Below are 17,528 nucleotides of genomic sequence, written 5' to 3' on the forward strand. Positions count from 1 at the left end.
ATTTATTTACATTTATTCATTTCATATCTGATAGACTAGATTAGTCAATGCCAACATGGCTGAAAAGTCATGCTTAAAGATATATTAACCTAATCTTCCATGAATTTTTAGATTTAATCTTCTAAAGCTTCCTCCCTTTGTGGCACAAAAAGTGTTTCAGGATTACCTTGTATCTTCCTGTTCCAGGCAAGGAATGGGCCAATTCTGCAAAGTCTTGATTCTTTTAAATGTAATATGATCTCAGGGTGCCTGGGTGACTCGGTTGAGAACCCAACTAGGACTCCGTCATGATCTCACAGTTTGTGGGTTCAAGCCCCGCGTTGGGCTCTGTGCTGATAGCTCAGAGCCTGGAGCCTGCTTCAGATTCTCTGTCTCCCTCATCTCTGCCCCTCCCCAGCTCATTCTCTCTCTCTCTCTCAAAAATAAATAGACTTAAAATTTAAATGTAATATCTCATTTTAGTCTTAATAACCTTGGGGAAGTGGATTAAATATGCCTTAGTTCCATTTTACAGAAGATACCAGTTAGTGGGGAAGCAAATGGGATGTTCAGAACATAGTCTTCCTTCCTTCCTTCCTTATTATACATATATAATAATGTATATTATGTATACATAAATAACGTTCATATATATGTATATAGACAGAAAAATGCACATATGTTTTTCACTGAAGCCCATGTTGCCAAAGTATCAGGACTTCAAAGCCATGCTCTTTCAGAATTCTTTACCGCATTTATACTAGGGCAGATGTTGGAATGTACAGATCTTGCCCCTCCTGTATTTTCATTGCCGCACAATCAAGCTGTACAATCAAGCAAAATGGCTAAGTTAGTTTGGACTGTAGCCACCCAGAGAGCCCACTCAGGCAGGGGACCTCAAGGGCCAGCCCTGCACTTTGGGTAGGTATGAATGAAGAGCCTTTTTCTTCATCCAGATCAGGAGTTTGGTCACTACCTCCTTCTGCCACCAGATGATCATCCACGCCAGCAGTGTCTCCCTCTTAACCTCCTGGTGAATGAGGTGCAAGCGTGGGGAGTTGCTGTGCAAGGAAGCATACAAGCAAGTGGTAGGACAGGACCAACAGTGGCTACTGTTCCTGTCTACTACAGGGAACCTGTTTCTTGGAGCTGGTAGTTTGTGAAAAGTGCCATGAGAGAAACAGGAGAGATGTGAGGAGGTGGTCCTTGGTCATACATTGGTCAAGGAAAGCTAGAGGAAGTGCCATTTATGTTCCAAACCGAAAACGAGAAATCAACTTTGAGAAGGGCTAGGGAAGCACTTTTTTCTTTTTTTTTTTTTTTTAACTTTTTCTTAATGTTTATTTTTGAGAGAGAGAGAGAAAGCATGCAAGCAGGGGAGGGGCAGAGAGAGAGAGAGAGGGACACAGAATCTGAAGCAGGCTCCAGGCTCTGAGCTGTCAGCACACAGCCCAATTTGGGGCTCGAACTCACGAACCGTGAGATCCTGACCTGAGCTGAAGTCGGACACTTAACCAACGGGGCCACCCAGGCGCCCCAACAATTTTCTAAATATAGGGAACAGCAAAAAGTCCTGAGCCAAGAAAAAGCAGTCCAAAAGCTGGTGGGGAGTGAGGAGAGAATGTCTTGAGATGAAGTTGGAGAGCTAGGAGGCCAAATCTTTTTTTTTTTTTTTTTTTTTTTTTTAGGAGGCAAATCTTGAATGTCTTTTAGGTTATGGTAAAAATTGGTTATTTTAAATGTAATGGAAAGCCATGGAAGAGTTTTAAGCAGGGCGATTGATTGCATGGTCTGAAGTACATTAAAAACAAACCATAGGCTTTGAAACAGAAAATGGAAAAGGATTTCAAATGCAAATACTCAACAGAAGATGACCAAGGAGGTTGGTTCCCCTTCTGTGAGTTATAAATTCATGGTATAAATTAAGAACACCCTTAGAAAATTACACATGGCTTTTCCTTTCCATTACTACTTTATGTATGTATGTATACATGTATTACTTATTCTGAGAGAGAGAGAGAGAGAGAGAGAGAGAGAGAGAGAGAGAGAGAGAATTAGAGAATCCAAGCAGGCTCGTGGAGCCTGACTTGTGGCTCAAACCCACCAACAGTGAGATCATGACCTGAGCTGAAATCAAGAGTCAGATGCTCCGATTTAACCACCCAGGTGCCCCTCATTATTACTTTAATTCAAACTTTATTTCAGCCCTCTGTCCTGAAGTTTCGGAGCTCAATAATAATGTTTTGAATTCCTGCAAATAAATGTATGCACAAGGGCGTGAGAAAGCACATCAAAAAATACTCGTCAAATTCAGGTTGGTCATTCCCAAGCCCAGCCTTAAATTCTTAGTCTTTGGGGGCTCAGGTCCTTTCAGCATGCCCTCTCAGAAAGAGGCAAGTTATCTGGAAGCAGTTTGGAAGCTATGTCATCAGGACACGGTCTTAAGATGGCACCAACGTAAGAAAATGAGGTGCTCCCAAGAGGGCTTTTTGCCAGTGGGGCCTGAAGTCTCCAAAACTCGACGCTAAACTCACTCCCAGGCCTAGGCTGGCTGAGGGAAATGAAACGATACCCCAATATCCCTCTCTTTCACACTCTTAAAGAACGCCTAGAATTCTTCACAGGGAAGAGGGCTCAACCCCAGCCACCTGGAAAAGTCCCCCTCCCTCTCCCCACAGGCGGGGAGGATAGTTAACAGCCTGCCTGGGTTCCTGCCCTGGGCCTGCGGGGGGCGGAGCTTGCGTGCTGACGAAAAGGAATCGTGCGTGGGGACGTTCGTGCGTGCGTTGGCCGTCCAGAGAGTAGCCGTTACAGGGCTCCGCACTTCAGCTGTCCTTGATGCTTTTCTTCTGATGTTACTTTTTTTTTTGTTTTTTTAAATCTTCCTTAAAGGCGGTGTGTTGTGCTTTGTGGCTAAGTTGTGCCAGGCAAAGCATTTGTAAGTGTCTAGTACTGGGGTGAAAATGGTGGCTCGAGGGCAAGGAGAAATAAAAGCTTATTGGTTCCCCAACCCCTACTACTGATAGGTAGACTGGTCCTGGCTTTACCTCTCCACACCCCTTGACCCCCCACCCTTGGTTCCAACTTTCTGCAAACCCAAAAGGTAGGTCCTTAGGTCTTCAGTGTAGTTATGACAGTGATCAATTTAGGGAGTTTGATTCCACTGAAATTTCATTATCCCTATCAGGTTCTCAACATGTCAACTGTCAAGGAGAAGCTTATTGAGAATCTAATTGGGGAAGAGAAAATCTCCCAGAGTAAGATCACCATTGTCGGAACTGGTGCTGTAGGCATGGCCTGTGCTATTTGTATCTTATTGAAGGTAAGTAAGAAGTCTTGTAGGTGTTGATGAGTTCAGGGTTGTAGGGCTAATCTTTTGATAGCAAATATATATTCACTTATCTGATTTTGACATAATTTAAGAAACATTTACCTGGTGTTTACCATGTGATAAAGTACATGGTCTAGGCAGGCATTGCTAGACCACTTAAATTTATTCATAGGAGACACATTGATTGCGTTATTTCGTTAATATTCTGTTTAAATGATTCCATACCTTGCCTTCCTGGAAGAGTAATGGGTGAAAATCGTATTTCCCAGAAGCTTATATTTAAAAAAGTTTTTTAAAATTGTAAGTATTACATGCTCATTATCCAAGTTCCAATTTGATAAAATAACAATGGAATTCCTTTAATTTTCCTTTCTGTTTACACAGCATCTTTTCATGTGGCTGTTGGCAATTTGTATATCTTCTTTGGAGAAGTATTTATTCAAATTCTTTGCCCATTTTAAATCAGGGTATTTGTTGTTGACTTGTAGGAGTTCTTTTTCTATTCTAGGTATTAATCTCTTATCAATTATATTATTTTCCAGTGTTTTTTTCCATTCCATGGTTTTTTCACTCTGTTAATAGTGTTCTTTGATGCACATTTTAAAATTTTAATGTGGTTCAATTTATCTATTTTTACTTTTGTTGCAGGAGCTCTTGGTGTCATATCCAAAAATCATTGCCAAATCCAATGTCATGAATCTTTTCACTTTTGTTTTCTTCTCAGAGTTTTACAGTTTTAGGTCTTACATTTATATCTTTGATCCATTTTAATTATGTATATGGTGTAAGGCATAGGTCCAACTTCATACTTTTGCATGTAAATATCCAATTATTCCAGTATGATTTATTGAAAAGACTCTCCTTTCTCACATTGAATGGTTTTTGACATTCCTGTCAAAAATCATTTGACCATATATATGAGAGTTTATTTCTATTTTTTAAAGTTTATTTATTTTGAGAGAGAGAGAGAGAGAGAGAGCATGCATGCCAGCAGGGGAGAGGCAGAGAAAGAGAGAATCCCACGCAGGCTCTGTGCTGTCAGTGCAGATCCCAAAGTGGGGCGTGATCTCAAAAAACATGAGATTATGACCTGAGCAAGATCAAGAGTTGGGCATTTAACCAACTGAGCCACCCAAGCACCCCTGTGAGAGTTTATTTCTGGGTTCTCTATTCCATTGGTCTATATTTCTTTATGCCAATGCCACACTATTTTGATGACTATAGCTTTGCAATAGGTTTTGAAGCATGAGACCTCCAGATTTATTCTTTTTCAAGATTGTTTTAGTCATTTAGAGCCCTTTAAGATTTTATATTAATTTTAGCATGGAGTTTTTTCTATTTCTTTTAAAAATGCCATTGGGATTTCATAGGGGTTTGCACTAAATCTGTAGATTACTTTGGGTATGTTGACATCTTAACAATATTAGGTCTTCCAACCTGTGATCATGCGATGTCTTTCCATTTATTTGTGTCTTCTTTAATTTGTTTCAGCAACGTTTTGTAGTTTTCAGTGTACAAGTCTTTTGTTTCTCTAAATGTTTTAAAGATATTATTTCATCTTTATAACAACCTTGGGAGGTATGTACTGTTATCTCCATTTATAAACAAAAATACTGAAATATAGATATTAAGTAACTTGCCCATGGCCAAGTGGCTAGTAGGTGAAGGAGTTAGAATTCAAACCTTGGCAGTCTGGACACAGATCCTGTGTTCTTAAAAGCTTTATGATATTATATAGACTTTTTTTTTAAACCGGCAGAGCGAGATGACAAAAAGCCAAGCCAGTTAAATTCCAGAACCCCAAGAAAGGCTTAGGAATCGGAAGTACCAGTTGTCTCACAAGGTGGAGGTGAGGGATGGGAAAAACATGGGAGAATTGGTTAAAAGTTTATATGATGAGAAGGAAAACCACCAGATTCTCTTCTGCACCTTTATCAACCAAGTAACTGCCTCTCACATCCCAGCAGGCAAGGGGGAGGAGTACATTCTTTGGAGTAATTGAATCAGGCATGTTCTACACTTAAGACATCAAGGACAGTAAAGACAGGCATCTTATACAAAGCAGTAGGATCAGGTAAAAATCTGTATATTGGACAGTGAGGCAAGAATCCCCCTTACTTCTACTGGGCTGCTGGAAAGAAGAAGGTCAACAATGGAATACACAAAAGAGATGAAATTAGAGGACCAATCAGGAAGTCCAGTCACTCATGGACGTTTCTAGGAAGCGAAAAGAAAGAGAGGGAAGAAAATTATTCAAGAGATAAATTTATAAAACTGAAGGGTGTGAGTTTGCAGATATAAAGAATTTATTGAATGGGGTGCCTGGCTGGTTCAGTCAGTGGAGCACGCAACTCCTTATCTTGGAGTTGTAAGTTAGAGCCCCATGTTGGGTGTGGAGATTATTTAAAAATAGAATCTTAAAAAAAAAAAAAAAGAATTTATTAAGTGCTTAGTACAATGAATCATATAAAGCCTCCTCCAAGGCATCATGGAATTTCAGAACTCCAATTGTGAGAGAAGGTCAGTTGTCGGAGCCCATTTATTTCCTACTAGAATCCACAGTACACTGGAAATACCCAGGTCACATTGATGCACATTGTGGGATAAATGGAAAGTGATGAAGGATATTAAAAAATATATATTTACATAGTTTATTGACTTCAAGGGACATATGGGCTGTAATGAGTACCATGACACCTGCATATATCATTGAAATGTGAACCTTATTTATTTATTTATTTTTAATTAAAAAAAATTTTTTTTTTCAATATTTATTTTTGAGAGACAGAGCATGAGTGGCGGAGGGGCAGAGAGAGAGGGAGACACAGAATCCGAAGCAGGCTCTAGGCTCTGAGCTGTCAGCACAGAGCTCGATGTGGGGCTCGAACCCAGGAACCTCAAGATCATGACCTAAGGTGAAGTTGGATGCTTAACCGACTGAGCCACCCAGGCACCCCTATTGAAAGGTGGACTTTAAAGCATAGCAGTACAGCCTACTTCCTTGTCCTATACAGAATTAAGTGGCCGAAGCAGTTTTCCTTAGATTGATACATATATATTTTTTATTCTCTTACTTTTACCGTACCATTCTCTTACCTTACTATAGTTATTCTAGAACTCCCTGGAGAAAAGATCCTGGGATGCTTATAACTATTCTTGTTTTTTGTTTTTTTTTTAATGTTTATTTTTGAGAGAGACAGAGTAAGAATGGGGGAGGGGCAGAGAGAGGGAGACAGAATCCAAAGCAGGCTCCAGGCCCTGTCTGAGCTGTCCGCACAGAGCCCTTACAGGGCCCCTGAACCCATGGACTGAGAGATCATAAACTGAGCTGAAACCGGATGCTTTACCGACTGAGCCACCCAGGCGCCTCCAAATAACTATTCTTAAAAGGTTGTAACAGGCTAAACAAACCCAGACTCTCTGTTTCGAATTCTGTTTAAGAAATGACTCATAGTTAATTCTTAAAAAACAACACTTTTGCAATTATTTGAGTTCTGCCTTTGACAGTCCAGACAAATGGAGCTGGGAAGATTTCCTTGAAAAGAGTATTGTCTTGGCTGTCTGCACTAGATCCGGAGCCGGGAGCCCACGGCCCGGCCATGTCCCATCAGACCGGCACCCAAGCAAGTGAAGATGTTAAAGATATCTTTGCAAGAGCAAGAAATGGAAAATACAGACTTCTAAAAATATCTGTTGAAAATGAGAAACTTGTGATTGGCTCATATAGTCAGCCTTCAGATTCCTGGGATAAGGATTATGATAACCTTTGTTTTACCCCTTTGGCGGACAAACAACCGTGCTATATATTATTCAGGCTGGATTCTCAGAATTATGGATATTCATTCCTTGATCTCCAGATCATTCTCATGTTTGTCAAAAAATGCTGTATGCAGCAACAACAGCAACTCTGAAAAAGGAGTCTGGAGATGGCTACATTAAAGATCAAGTATTTGGAACAGTAAAGGAAGATGTATCATTACATGGATATAAAAAGTACTTGCTCTCACAATCATCTCCTGCCCCATCGACTGCAGCTGAGAAAGAATTATGACAAATTAAAATGAATGAGGTACAAACGGACGTGGGTGTGGACACAAGCATCAAACACTACAAGGAGTAGCATTTCGTATTTCTCAAGCTTTCCAGGCTTTGGAAAAATTAAGTAACAGCTCAACTATGTGCAATTAGAAATAGATATAAAAAATAAAATTATAATTTTGGCCAGTACAACAAATACACAACTAAAAGATTTGCCAGAGAGGTTTCCCAAGGATTCAGCATGTTACCATTTCTTTCTGTATAAACATTCCCATGAAGGAGACTGTTTGGAGTCCCTAGTTTTTATTTACCCAATGCCTGAATACACATGCAGTATAAGAGAATGGATGCTGCATTCTAACCGCAAGAGCCCTCTGCTAGAAATTGTATAAAGACAATTACAAATGGATGTCATTAGAAAGAGCGAGAGGGGCGCCTGGGTGGCTCAGTCAGTTGAGCGTCCGACTTTGGCTCAGGTCACGATCTCGCGGTATGTGAGTTCGAGCCCCGCGTCGGGCTCTGTGCTGACTGCTCAGAGCCTGGAGCCTGTTTCAGATTCTGTGTCTCCCTCTCTCTCTGACCCTCCCCCGTTCATGCTCTGTCTCTCTCTGTCTCAAAAATAAATAAATGTTAAAAAAAAAAAAAAGATCGAGATAGACGATGGGGATGAGTTGACAGCAGACTTCCTTTATGAAGAAGTACACCCAAAGTAGCACGCACATAAGCAAAGTTTTGCAAAACCCAAAGGTCCTGCAGGAAAAAGGAATTCGAAGACATATTAGGGGGCCAGCTGAAAGTGAAGCCACTGCTGATTAAAATCATTATTTTAAACATTGCAGTACTAGTTTTTCTTTAAGTCCAGTTTTTAGTGCAGGAGAACTGAAATCACTGCATGTTGACACATAGTAGGGAAAAAATGTACTTTTTGAAAAATAACGCTTTTCACTTCTGTGTGTTTTTAAAATTAGGGCTATAGAAGACTCATGATTTCTATTTTTGAGTTAAAGGTAGAAGAGGGTTCGACATAGTGATGTTTACTTTTGTCACACTGTTTTCACAGATTAATAATGATTCCATACTTTCACATAATTCTTAAAATTTTATACACTTGGGCCAAGTCCAGAAAGTCTAATGTCTCAAAGTAAGATACCCTCCTTACTGCTCTGTAGTGAGACATCAAATTTTTTCTTTAAGGAAGAAAGACCTTAAAATATTCATACTACTTATGAATATGTTAAGGACCACGTTAGATTATTTTCTAAACTGAGAATTTAGTGTGCCTGGGTAAAGGTGGAAAGTTGCTGACTCTGAGAAGCAATGCTTAACTCAGCCTGTGGGGTCATGTCTGCAACTTGTAGAAACAGTGTTTCATGGCAGCAGTCTTTTCCATTTGACTTTTTTGGTTTTTAAAATTTCAGAAGAAATTTTAATTTCTGAAACCTTAAAGGTACCAGATATTTTCTATACTGCAGGATTTCTGATGACGTTGAAAGACATATTTGAACAGCTTTAATAAATTCTCTCTCTAATGCTTTGCAAAATTTCCTTTTCAAAAGTAAGTCATTTCCTTATAAGTAGTGTGAGGCCAAATATTTATGTTCAGATTGAATATTTAATTAATATCCTTAAACAAAACTAAAGTCAACAATGTTGAAAGAGTTTTAAACATCAAGATTGATTTTTCTCCAGAACCACATATTTATAGGCAAATTGTGTTCTTTATTACTTTTAAGCATACTCAGATTTAATAAAATTGTTGGAAAGTCTTAGTACTTAACAGCCTAACACAAATTAAACACTTAAGAATCTTATTTCAATTTATATCTTACTTCAAAACACATTTAACTGTTTTTAAAGCTTTGCATTTCAGCTACAACCTACAGAAATTTAGAAATTTTGAGCCTCTTTTTTTTTTTTTTTTGATACTTGAAACAGAAGGAGTTAGAATACTACGCCATGTTAAATCTGATAACCTGCTGCAAGAGCCGTAATTTAGAGGAGTTTTTAAAAATGAACTATGGGGGGGGGGGCGCCTGGGTGGCTCAGTCGGTTGAGCGTCCGACTTCAGCTCAGGTCACGATCTCGCGGTCCGTGAGTTCGAGCCCCGCGTCGGGCTCTGGGCTGACGGCTCAGAGCCTGGAGCCTGTTGCAGATTCTGTGTCTCCCTCTCTCTGACCCTCCCCCGTTCATGCTCTGTTTCTCTCTGTCTCAAAAATAAATAAACGTTAAAAAAAAAATAAAAATAAAAATAAACTATGGGGATCCAGGATTTAGAATTTCTTCATCTAAACTTTATGCTGCATAAAACATATTAGAAATGGACATTTCATAATATAAATATGAAACACCTTTTTATGCCTTATTATCTAAGGTACTATATGCACCTTTCAAAAATTCCATGTGTGTTCAAGTAAAGCATATTAGAATAATTATAGGTTGACAGGATTTTTTTCTAGAGTTAAGAGTATTTGTGTGGGGTTTTGTTTGTTTACAGATAATCAGATTGTATGGGGCGCCTGGGTGGCGCAGTCGGTTAAGCGTCCGACTTCAGCCAGGTCACGATCTCGCGGTCCGTGAGTTCGAGCCCCGCGTCGGGCTCTGGGCTGATGGCTCAGAGCCTGGAGCCTGTTTCCAATTCTGTGTCTCCCTCTCTCTCTACCCCTCCCCCGTTCATGCTCTGGCTCTCTCTGTCCCCAAAATAAATAAACGTTGAAAAAAAAAATTTAAACAGATAATCAGATTGTAATATTTAAACATGCAAAATAACTGGCAGTAATGTTGCACTTGTTTTCTAAAGATAAACTTTAACTTGTTTCATGGGTGCCCACATAGACACATACAGACACAAATTACTGCATTGAGAATCCTAGAGCTGTGTTTCAGAACATAGCTGAAGCTGTATTTTCAATCAGAAAGAATGTTAAACCTGTCATGAAGGTATAAAATAATTTGGTAGTGAATGTCTTTTTGTACCATTCATGTGCAATTATAGTCTAAATTTTACACTACATGAAAGTAAATGGACATTTCAGAATATAGATGTGATTATATAGTCTTTATTATTAAACCAAGATTGCTGGAAACCAGTGATACATTTGTTATAGAGTATAACTCAGTGTTTACAGTATGTTTTAGGTGACATCATAACAACCAAAGGTGAATAAGATATTCCCAGTAAATTTATATAGCAGTAAAGAAATACATGCCTTCTATGGACATTTTATAAGTGCATTTTATATTGCAATACAGTTTTTTTCTCTTTAAAAAAAAGGAAAAGAGAATTGTCTGGTAACTTGTTAAGAAAAGAAATAATTCAAGTTGGAAATATAATTTAAAAGCAGACTGTGTTGGTTATTAAATTATTGTCACTCAGCTCCAAATCCAACTTTCTTTACTCTGTGTTGCTGGTGCTGGATCTCTGTGTAATCTTTTTCTCCTTTACCAGTCAGCATCTTGTTAGGTTCTGCCAATAGGGGGCACTAGAGAGAAGTTGGAAGGTAGGAGTGGAGACATGACCACCTTCTTCCTGTTTGCTTGTTGTGTTGGTCACAGTAGTCCCCTTTGCCTCAGTGGTAGCAGTTGGTTCTAGATTCTAGTTTCTTTTGGACTGCCCAGCCTCATTTTGCTCTTTCAGTGGTATCAATAGCAGCCAGGTTTTGCCTCTTCCAGAGGTCGGAGCCTGGATCCATGAAGTGCCTCCTTTAGTCTCTCTCTTTTTTCCCTCAGTCTTAGGGCTAGTAGCTTCAAACTGTGAGTGCTAGCTCTGGGTTACCTCAGATGTTCCCTTTTTGTCTTTTCAGCCCTCCAGCAGCTGTCTAACCAATTCCCTGTATTAAATACTTTCTGTTGAAATGCTTGGAGTGGGTTCTGTTTTCCTGTTCAGACCCAAACATATACATGGACTAATGTAAAAACTGGATCCATGAACATGAACTCATTTTCTTATCAGTTAGCTTAGAAGTGATATTTGATCCTTCTGGGTGAAACTCCTTATCCTCCTCATAGTCTATATATATATATATATATATATATATATATATATATATGTGTGTGTGTGTGTGTGTGTGTGTGTGTGTGTGTGTATCACATAATTTAGTATGTTTTAGAATCTACAGTTTTCCAGAAAGGTCAGATGGACAGTAGTAAATAGGGACTTTGATCCCTTTCCCTTACTGCTCATCTTTGGAATCTAGCCACTGGAATCTGAGGGGGGAAATTTTCCTTCTATATAGTTCCATATTCTGTTTCACTTGGTAAAACTGAATTCAAATTAGAGTAAGCAAAAGGGAGACTGTACAGATCTTCCTGGATTTATGATGAGGTTACATTCCAATAGACTCATCATAAGTTGAAAACATCCTAAGTTGAAAATGTATTTAATATACCTATTCCACCTATCATAGCTTAGCCTAGCCTACCTTTTAAACATGCTCAGAACAATTATATTAGCTTACAGTTGGGTAAAACCATGAAACACAAAGACTATTTCGTACTAAAGTGTTGAATATCTCACAAAATTTATTGAATATGGTACTGAAAGCAAAAAACAGAATGCTGTAAGCGTATTCATTGTTTACCTCTGTGATTGCATGGCTGACTGGGAGCTATGGTCTGGTTATATTCCTGTCTACCCCTAGGTTGGAGGTCTGACATTAAATGTGCTGTTCTGAACCACATAAAAATGTGGGTTCCCACAGGGGAGCACCTTTCTATTTTGGCCATAAGGATGCATACTAAAAACAACTTCAGGGGCGCCTGGGTGGCGCAGTCGGTTAAGTGTCCGACTTCAGCCAGGTCACGATCTTGCAGTCCGTGAGTTCGAGCCCCGCGTCAGGCTCTGGGCTGATGGCTCAGAGCCTGGAGCCTGTTTCCGATTCTGTGTCTCCCTCTCTCTCTGCCCCTCCCCCGTTCATGCTCTGTCTCTCTCTGTCCCAAAAATAAATAAACGTTGAAAAAAAAAATTAAAAAAAAAAAAAAAAAAACAACTTCAGCCAATTTAAAAATTGGGCATAAGGGTTAAATATAATAAAGTCCTTTGAAAAAATTTAATAACTTTTCATTGTTTTAAAACTATTATCTGAAGTAGAAAAAACCCACTTCTAAAAAACTTAACAATTATATGAAGGCAAAGCAATTAGTAATTTTTGCTACGTTCTATCACTTACTTTGACTTCTGGTCACTCTACGCACATCCACAAACTATCATTTTTATATCATCTTTATACTAAAATATAACTATTTTGATTATGAAGTAACCACACAGAAATTTTCCTCAAATTTCTAAAACTGAAATAGGAACATTCTTCCGATCACGTTATTCAAAACTTTGATGTATTTTAGGATTTGGCCGATGAACTTGCCCTTGTTGATGTTGCAGTGGACAAATTGAAGGGAGAAACAATGGATCTTCAGCATGGCAGTCTTTTCTTTAATACTTCAAAGATTACCTCTGGAAAAGGTTAGTTTTAATGAAAAAAAATTTTTTTAATGTTTATTTTTTAAGAGACAGAGAGAGTGTGAGTGGGGAAGGGGCAGAGAGAGGGAGGCAGATACAGAATCCAAAGCAGGCTCTAGGCTCTGAGCTGTCAGCACAGAGCCTGATGCGGGGCTTGAACCCACCAGCAGTGAGATCATGACCTGAGCCAACATCGGACGCTTAACCGACTGAGCCACCCAGGTGCCCCAGTTAGTTTTAATTTTATAGCGTTCTTTGCAGAGCTTTAAAAAAGAGTAATGAATTTTACCATATTGATATTCATAAATATAAAGTTAAAAGTAGCACCACTCTCATTAGGACATACAGTTTAAAATTTAGGTTAATTTTTGCTTAAAGGGTTAATTAAAAAAAGGAACATTCCATTCAAATTTGAGGAAACTTGGAAAATATAAAGTATTTATAATGCATAAGAAAAAGTTTTTAAATGTAAAAAAAAATCAAAATCTCTCCTGTTAATGGTTTTGTTTGTTTCTTTTTCCTATTCATTTGTTTTTATGTGTCATATTAGGTAAATGCTTTTTATTTTTTATTTTTAAAAAATGTTTATTTACTTTTGAGAGAGTACCAGTTTGGGAGGAGCAGAGAGAGGGGGAGAGAGGATCTGAAGTAGGCTCTGCATTGAGAGCAGGGAGCCCAATGTGGGGCTTGAATTCATGAACCATGAGATCATGACCTGAGCCAAAGTTGGATGCCCAACGAACTGAGCCACCCAGGTGCCCCTGGATAAATGCTTTTTAAACTTGTCATTCCATCTTATACATTTTCCCAAGGTTATGTCTTGGATACTTTTTGTAATATTGTTGATATACGTATCTATACTCTTTAACCTGGTTTCCTTTTTGTGTTTATAGAGGAACAGTTTTCAAGGCATAGTGTGAGGCCATACTACAGGAAATGGGGAGCTTGGCCCCATTAGCATTAGCATCATCTGTTGACCAAATAAGAAGCCTTAGAGAATTAGGAAAAATAATTATCATACACTAAAGTGCATAATGCACTCTTCGGTGATCTGATTCAATAGATATACTTTCTACTAAAGCCCTCTTACCTAACATGATTGGAACTGAGGGTGGTTACTTAATTTAAAAATGTGTGTTAGGAGCCATCACTGGAGGTATCACAGTTCCAGGTTTCAAATTATATTACAAAGTGGTAGTAATTAAAACAGTGTGGTACCGGCATAAAAATAGGTACACAGATCAATGGAGTAGACAGAAAACCCAGAAGTAACCCCACAATTATACGGCCAAATAACCTTTAACAAAGGAAGAATGAATATCCAATGGAAAAAAGACCGTCTCTTCAACAAATGGTGTTGGGAAAAGTGGATAGCAACATGCAAAAGAATGAAACTGGACCACTTTCTAACACCATACACAAAAATAAACTCAAAATGGATTAAAGACCTAAATGTGAAACAGGAAGCCATTAAAATCCTAGAGGAGAACACAGGCAGTAACAGCAGTTGCAGCAACTTCTTACTAGCTATATCTTCTGAGACAGGGGAACAAAAATAAGCTGTTGGGACTTTATCAACATAAAAAGCTTCCAGGAGCACTGGCTGGCTCAGTTGGTAGAGCATGCGACTCTTGGTCTCAGGATTGTGAGTTTGAGGCCCATGCTGGGTGTGGAGATGACTTCAAAATCTGAACAAATAAATAAATAAAACAAGCTTCTGCACAGCAAAGGAAACAATCGACAAAACTAAAAGACAACCTACAGAATGGGAGAAGATATTTGCAAATGACATATTTGATAAAGGGTTAGTATCCAAAATATATAAAGAACTTATACAACTCAACACTGAAAAAACAAATAATCCAAAAACAGTCAGAAGACATGAATTAACATTTTTCTGAAGAAAGCATACAGATGGCCAACAGACCCATGAAAATATGCTCAACATCACTGATCATTAGAGAAATTCGAATTGAAATGAGATATCAGCTTATACCTGTCAGAGTGGCTAAAATCAACAACACAAGAAATAATGGGTGTTGGCGAGGATGTGGAGTAAGGACAACCCTCTTACACTGTTGCTGGGAAGGCAAACTGGTGCAGCCACTCTAGAAAAAAGTAGGGAGTTTCTTCAAAAAGTTAAAAATAGGACTACCCTACTTTCCAGCAATTGCACTACTGGGTATTTACCCAGAGGATACAAAAATATTAATTCAAAGGGATACATGCACCCTGATGTTTATAGCAGAATTATCAACAATAACCAAATTATGGAAGGAACCCAAATATCCATCAACTGATGAATGGATAAAGAAGATATAGTATATATATACAAGGTAATATTACTCACCCATAAAAAAATATGCAATCTTGCCATTTGCAATGATACGGATGGAGCTAGAGAGTATTATACTAAGCAAAGTAAGTCAGTCAGAAAAAGACAAACATCATAGACATTTTATGTTGACCTAAAACATGGAAATGTACTTAGAAGTTCATTTGTTAGTTTTCTGATTTGAGTATAATTCAGCTAATTGAATTTTGCAGTATCTTTTTAAAAGCACACCAATAGTGATCATTTCAATTTCATTAAAGTACTACAATTAACTTGAAGACATTTATTAAACAGTCACAAAACTCTACTAAATTTTTATTGTTTTCCTTCATTTTTATTTCTCTCACCTAAAAGGACAATTTTTAAACAACTTGATTTTAATATGTCTTTCCAAGGCATTCAACTTAATTTTCTTTTTTCTTTTTTACAGTTTTTTAATTTTTTTAATGTTTATTTTTTGAGACAGAGACACACAGAGAGAGACAGACAATGAGTGGGGGTGGGGCAGAGAGAGGGAGACACAGAATCTGAAGCAGGCTCCAGGCTCTGAGCTGTCAGCACAGAACCTGACATGGGGTTGAACTCATAAACTGTGAGTCAGAGCTGAAGTTGGAGACTTAACCAACTGAGCTACCCAGGTGTCCCCCCCCCCTTTTTTTTTTACAAGTTTTTAAATATTTATTTTTGAGAGAGAGAAAGACAGAGCATGGGGGGGGGGGTGGCAGAGAGAGAGAGGGAGACACAGAATCCAAAGTCGTCTCCAGGCTCTGAGTTGTCTGCACAGCTTAGGTCATGATCTCAGGGTTTATAAGATTGAGTCCTGTGTTGGCTCCACACTGATAGTGTGGTGCCTGCTTTGGATTCTCTCTCTGTCTCCCTCTGCCCCTCTCCTGCTTGCACACTCTCTTTCTCTCTCAAAATAAATGAATAAACTTTAAAAAGGAAACAATTATTTTAAAAAATTAATTATGGTACTTGACATATAAAAAGAGTTTAAGTATAACAAACATCAGCGTATCCAACAGCTAGCAAGAAATAATAAAACATTACCAATTCAGTTGATATGTTCTGTGTTACATCTGTTCATGTCTCAAACCTGAGTATAGTGGTTACCTTTACCATGCATTTCATTCACACTTGTATTTTGGTGATGTACATTGTATTATGTAATTAGAAGATATAATTGGCATAAATACATTTGGATATAAACATGACTAATTCTTGATATGTAACAACTAATGAACAGAAGTACACAGACCTCCCCCATGGAGATGTACTGGTTCAGAGTATTCAGTGTGCCCTGGGTGTCCATATGTTTTACATCAGTAAATCTACTGAATCAGTTCAGTGGAGTCAGGTTAAAAGAGATCCTGCTGTATTAAAATACTTAAAAAAAAATCATTCAGTCTTTACTTTCTACTAATGTGGCAAGATAAATACCTGGGTCAATATTTTTGCTATAAATAATAAAATTCCTGCATAAAGTATGAAAGAAATAAATTATCAATCCTTTCAATATTTCAATTTTAGTATATGTGCTGCCGAAGCGAGCACTCCTTTCAATATTTCAAGAATTGATAGGCACTGAGTGAAGTCAGGAAACTAGAGAGTTAGGCCAAGCATTGTAGCTAGTTTTCACTAGCTAGCATTAGCCAAACTCTGAACTTTAATTTTGGCTTCCACTGTCTCATAGGATTTAGGAGACTGGAGACAGAGCTTAATTTGGGGAGTTGCATAGGAGGTAACCCCATAAAGCTGGGACCCCAATGGATACCAGGAGTTAGTCAACTTTTGAAAAAATTATTTATTTATTTTGAGAGAGAGAGAGAGAGAGAGGGAGAAAGCAGGGAAGGGGCAGGGAGAGGGGAAGAGAAAGAGAATCCCAAGCTGTCAGCACAGAGCCTGATGTGGGAATCAAACTCATTAATTGTGAGATCACGACCTGAGCCAAAATCAAGAGTCAGAGGCTCAACCAACTGAGCCACCCCGGCACCGCTAGTAAACTTTTTTGTGAAGGATCAGATAGTAAATATTTTAGGCTTTGTGGGCTATCCAGTCTCTGTGAAAACTTACTCAACTCTGCTATTGTAATTCTAAGGCAGCCATCAACAATGTGTGAGTAGGTGTGGCTATGTTCCAATGAGATTTTTTTTTACTAAAACAGGTGGTCTGCCAGATTTGGCTTGCTGGCCCTCATTTGCCAATCCTTAATATAAGGATGACCTAGAAATAATTCCTTTCTCCCTACCTCTGGGGACTGACCGTAAAATCAAGTGTGTCAGTTGCTTTAGTAAAGGAGGGAAATAGTGGCTAAGAACTTGTAGCCACCAGCTGGCCCTTATCTGAATTCCAAAAAAACCTCAAGCAGTCTTAGGACTTAAGATAGTCTC

General features: G+C 38.5%; 1 protein-coding gene and 1 pseudogene across 2 annotated transcripts in view; both read left to right on the plus strand.

Annotated features, from left to right (window-relative positions):
* The first annotated feature begins 2,757 nt into the window (after nt 1-2,757).
* Nucleotides 2,758-17,528, plus strand: part of LOC122484422 (L-lactate dehydrogenase C chain) — a 42,402-nt gene continuing 27,631 nt past the window's right edge. The window contains exons 1-3 of one of the 2 annotated variants that reach the window (XM_043582387.1): nt 2,758-2,917; nt 3,167-3,301; nt 12,689-12,806. In XM_043582387.1, the coding sequence (XP_043438322.1) occupies nt 3,176-3,301; nt 12,689-12,806 (244 nt within the window). In that variant the 5' untranslated portion in view covers nt 2,758-2,917; nt 3,167-3,175. The other variant, XM_043582388.1, reaches the window with a different exon arrangement.
* Nucleotides 6,686-9,289, plus strand: LOC122484423 (annotated as a pseudogene).

The sequence above is a fragment of the Prionailurus bengalensis genome, chromosome D1, assembly GCF_016509475.1.
Source record: "Prionailurus bengalensis isolate Pbe53 chromosome D1, Fcat_Pben_1.1_paternal_pri, whole genome shotgun sequence".
Taxonomy (NCBI): Eukaryota; Metazoa; Chordata; class Mammalia; order Carnivora; family Felidae; genus Prionailurus; species Prionailurus bengalensis.